The following is a 4,405-nucleotide window of genomic DNA, read 5'->3' as shown; positions in this document are numbered from 1 at the left end:
GACTAGTCACATGATTAATTATTTCTTTCCTTACTCACCCAATCACCTTCTTTTTATGCTTAATTTCTCAGCGAACTCATATAAAAATTAACTTGGAAAAAAAGATGTCCCATGTCAGAGTTTTATCAAACAGTAAACTTTTGTCAGTATGCTAATACCAGTTTGTAAGTTGGATTAGAAGTTTCTTTGCAAAAGTAACCCATAAAACAAGGAAAGTCCAACCAGATCTCTTAACTCTTTGGAACAAGAAAAAAACCCACAAAGAAAATGTACAACCATTTGTAGCTAAAATCTTTGAAAACAATGAGTAGAGGAGATTCCATGATGGATCACTTGAAGCTAAGAGAGTGGTTAGGGAAAATATGTCATGTTGTATAGGGCATTTTGATTTAGAATCCCTTACTGGATGTAATTTCATTGTTTGTTTTTTCCAGGTCCTCTTCTGTTTACCTTTCATCTCCTTGTTTGTTTTCTTTTACATTGTTTTCCATTGTTTAAATTTTCCTCTATGGATTCAATGCAATGATCCAACTTAACATATACTTGCTACTTAATATTTAAACCTATTGACCTTGCTTATTACTTTAAACAATTCAACATTTAATGGCATTAATGCAAAAGGGGGGGGGGCCCTTCCTGCAGAAACTACAGAAAGAACCTGGCCATGTAGATACCTTCAAACAAATAAATTTGGTTTGGTTTTTTTTTTTTTACTCTGCTTGAAAAGTTCTGATTTTTTTTTCTTTTATGGGAATTGTTACCCAAACCAAACCCAACGCCAAAGTTGAAAACAATATATGCAAGTTACAAAAGTCATTAAAGAAAAAGGGCACAGCATCGGTTCCAGTTCTTTTTGCCTTGGCTCTTTTCTCTTGGCCTCTTCCTCCTCCCCTTTCGATTCTCTCTCTCTCTCTCTCTCTCTCTCTCTCTCTCTCTCGTTAACCCCAAATCTTTACTCCCTCTAATTCATCCATGCTGTAAATAAAATTTTAATAAGATTTCATGTTTTCTCGTCGTTGATAATAAATTTAATATATCCACAACCAATACAAATACAGTGCAGTAAAGGATTCTAATTTAAATATTTGTTCAACGTGCAACTCATATTCTAGTATAAATTCTACCAACTCTTACCAAATTCTATATGTACAGAAATGAAAATTGAAAAAGAAAATCTTAAGTTGTGTCAAAAACCCAGAAAGAAAAACAGAAAAATCTCTCTTGTTTGTCTTTAAGTCTGTCTCTATGTCTCTTTCCCAAATACAAACACAATCTTTTTTCTTTTCCCTCTGAAGTCAAATCCCTTCAACTTTACGTTACACCTATAGCAGTGATAGCATTTCTCCTCCATATTAACCCATCATTATTTTTCCTTTGCCCCTCAACTTCTCAACGCTATCTCTTTCTTTTCTTATCTTTAACAATGGTGCAAACCCACCACTGTGAAGACCACGAGACAGTCGGAGAGAACAAGGAAAAAAGACCCAAGTTCTTTATCAATGACCACGTAGACATCCTCATAGAAATCCTCAAACGCCTCGACGGCCGTTCCCTTTGCGTCGCCGCCAGCGTCTGCCGTCTCTGGTGCACCATTGCTCGCAATGACTCCCTCTGGGAAAACCTCTGCTTCCGCCACGTGTCTCCTCCACCTTCCAGCGTCCGTTCCGTGGTTCTTGCCCTGGGCGGCTACAAACGCCTCTACACGGGTTGCGTGAGACCGGTGCGGAGCCGACTTGGACGAATGAGGAAAGCCTCCTGGGCTGGCGACGAGGTCCAGCTCTCGTTGTCTTTGTTTTGCGTTGATTATTACGAAAGGCTTGGTGGAAGTAATAGCAACGGGAGGCTCGTCGGGGAATCGTCACCATCGTCGCTAATGTTCCTTTGCAAGCCTGTTAACGTTTGATTTTTCATCGCCTTATCTTACTTTTGTTTTCAATTTATTATACCTTGAAAGTGAAAACTATCATAAAATTCTTTATACTTTTTTTTTTTTTGGTTATAATTAATTATCTATGAATTGTTACTAGATTTGTCACTAGTGAAAATTCAATAAGTTCCTTTTTGCTATCGGGTTTTTTTCCTCTTCTTTTTTTTTTCTTTTCTATTATGGTTATATTACCTAAAAAATGTAATTTTAATTTTATAAATCATTAAAAATAAATATAATTATTATAGTTTAAGGAATAATATCACTTTTGCTACCTATATTTTTATAAATGTTCAATGTATTACATGTTCTTTGAAAACATCTAATGTGGTGTCTGAACCATCAATTTGTATATTATTTGGTACATCTAATGTGGTACTTATACTTTAAAAATGTTCAATGTGGCATATGAACTATAAATTTGTGTATTATTAAGGTATCCGATGTTAACATCCTTAATAGTTGCTAAATCAACCAATAAAAATTTGACACCTGATTTTTTTTCTTCAAATCATCAATATAACATTATGTGAAAAGTTAAATAAAACAAGAAATTTGAAATAGAATTAAAATAAAAACAAATAATTAAATCTAAACAACATAAATTAAAAACCAATTTCATTGCTTGAGATTTTTCTCAAGAAGATTTGAAGAGCAAAGTGGTAATAGGTTTGGGCATGTAATTTTTAAATCAAAATTTCTCCTATTTTTATTAAAATCCTAAATTTAAAAAAATTGAAATATATAGAAGCTAAAATTTCCCAAAAACTATGTCTCTTGCTTGACTTATTGAGCTTAAACGGGGTTGAATAACTTGATTTCATCTACCATGACATTCTCAAAATTTTGCTTCTAAACTGTTGAATTTTAATTGGTTGGATTAGCATTCATTAATGGTGTTAATTTCAGGTATCATAATAATATATAAATTAATAGTTTGGATGCCACATTGAACAATTTCAAAGTATAAATACCAAATGTGATATTGTTTTTTTAATAAATGATAGGTAGACTTATAATTTATGAATAAAATATAAACCCCTTATAGTATAATATGTCTATTTTTTTAACTAAGTTGAAATAAAATAAAATAAAATATTACTAGATTATGACGCCCTTGATAAAATAAACATTTATATAATTAATATGGAAATTGAAATAGAAAAATTAATATAATAAAATATTTTATATTTTGAATTTAAATATCATGATTGTATTTTCTAAATTTATTAAAATATAAAAATACATAAATATTCTCAATTTAATATTTATTTTTATAAAAGAACTAAACTTTTAAATAATTTTACATATTATTATAAAAATATATAGATATAGATATTTGGTACGAATTATATATTATTAGGAAAAAAAATAATGCCTTACTCGTGCATCGAATGCTAACTTATAAAATAAAATAATATTTTTAAGCATTTGGGTTTGATAGGGAAGGTTGAGAGGATGACATCAATGTAACTTGGAATTTCTTAGCTACATAAAAAAAAATTGGTGTCTTTTTCTCGGGAAAAGATACGAGGTATGAACGCTAACCGTGACCCTTGCCTCAACTTGCTATCCCTTTTTCCTGACGATGAAGAGTTTAAAATAATTAACTATAAAAACAAAGGAAATTTTTTCCTTAATATAAAACTCGAATCTGTTATTTCATTTTGGGATAATATTAAGTAAATGATAATTAGATAAACAAAAGTTGACCAAAGAAGAATAAATATGGCCACTATGGGCCTGTAATTCTGATTGTGGCTACTCAAAACCTTCTCATTTCTTTTTCTAGGTAAAACCACATCTATAACACTCTATAAAAGTTGTCCCTAGTGAATGAGATGCTTGGATTGAGATAATTAAAAGGGTGATTAATTGACAACAAAGCAATAGTTTTATTAAAACTTTAAAACTGTAAACGAACGTGGAAGATGGTCTAAAAAGGAATTAATAAATATATTTCAACTTAATTATGTTTTTCATGTCTTTAAAGGATTAACTTATGTTGTTAGGATATTTGTTAAAATAATAAACACTTCACCTGATTTTTATTAGAGTAATTTTGTTTGAAATATGGTTTTTAAAGGACGAACAAGTTAATTTCATTGTATCATTCGAGCCATTCTATCCAACCTATTATGAATTTCCTTTCAGCCTATTTTATTAGAATAAATTCATGTGCTTCATCTGATTACATTTTAGCTGAAAACCTCTCCTTAAAGTCTTAAATTATAGTAGATATGATTCATATTTTGTAAGCTATTAAATATTTTAGTGATAAAGCATGAGAAACGTATGATTACTTGCTAGTTACATCATGAGCTTCAAAAGAACTACCGGCTCGATTGGGTAACTGAACGTTGGTGGTTAAATTGTCATCTGTTTTTGTATCAAAAAGTTTGATGTTTCCTAATATGTTCTATTGATATAGATATGAGTAAAACCAAAGGCTATTTAAGTGTAATTAATCGAGTAATT

The 4,405-nt window shown here is 30.7% G+C and overlaps 1 protein-coding gene across 1 annotated transcript; it reads left to right on the top strand.

Moving 5' to 3' along the window:
* The first annotated feature begins 935 nt into the window (after window positions 1–935).
* LOC107956791 (F-box protein SNE) lies at window positions 936–2,001 on the top strand. Its single transcript, XM_016892309.2, has one exon. It carries the CDS (start codon window positions 1,424–1,426, stop codon window positions 1,901–1,903), a length of 480 nt encoding a protein of 159 aa, XP_016747798.1. The 5' UTR covers window positions 936–1,423; the 3' UTR covers window positions 1,904–2,001.
* The last annotated feature ends 2,404 nt before the right edge of the window (window positions 2,002–4,405 follow it).

The sequence above is a fragment of the Gossypium hirsutum genome, chromosome D07, assembly GCF_007990345.1.
Source record: "Gossypium hirsutum isolate 1008001.06 chromosome D07, Gossypium_hirsutum_v2.1, whole genome shotgun sequence".
Lineage (NCBI taxonomy): Eukaryota > Viridiplantae > Streptophyta > Magnoliopsida > Malvales > Malvaceae > Gossypium > Gossypium hirsutum.
This window is presented reverse-complemented; position numbering and strand designations above follow the sequence as displayed.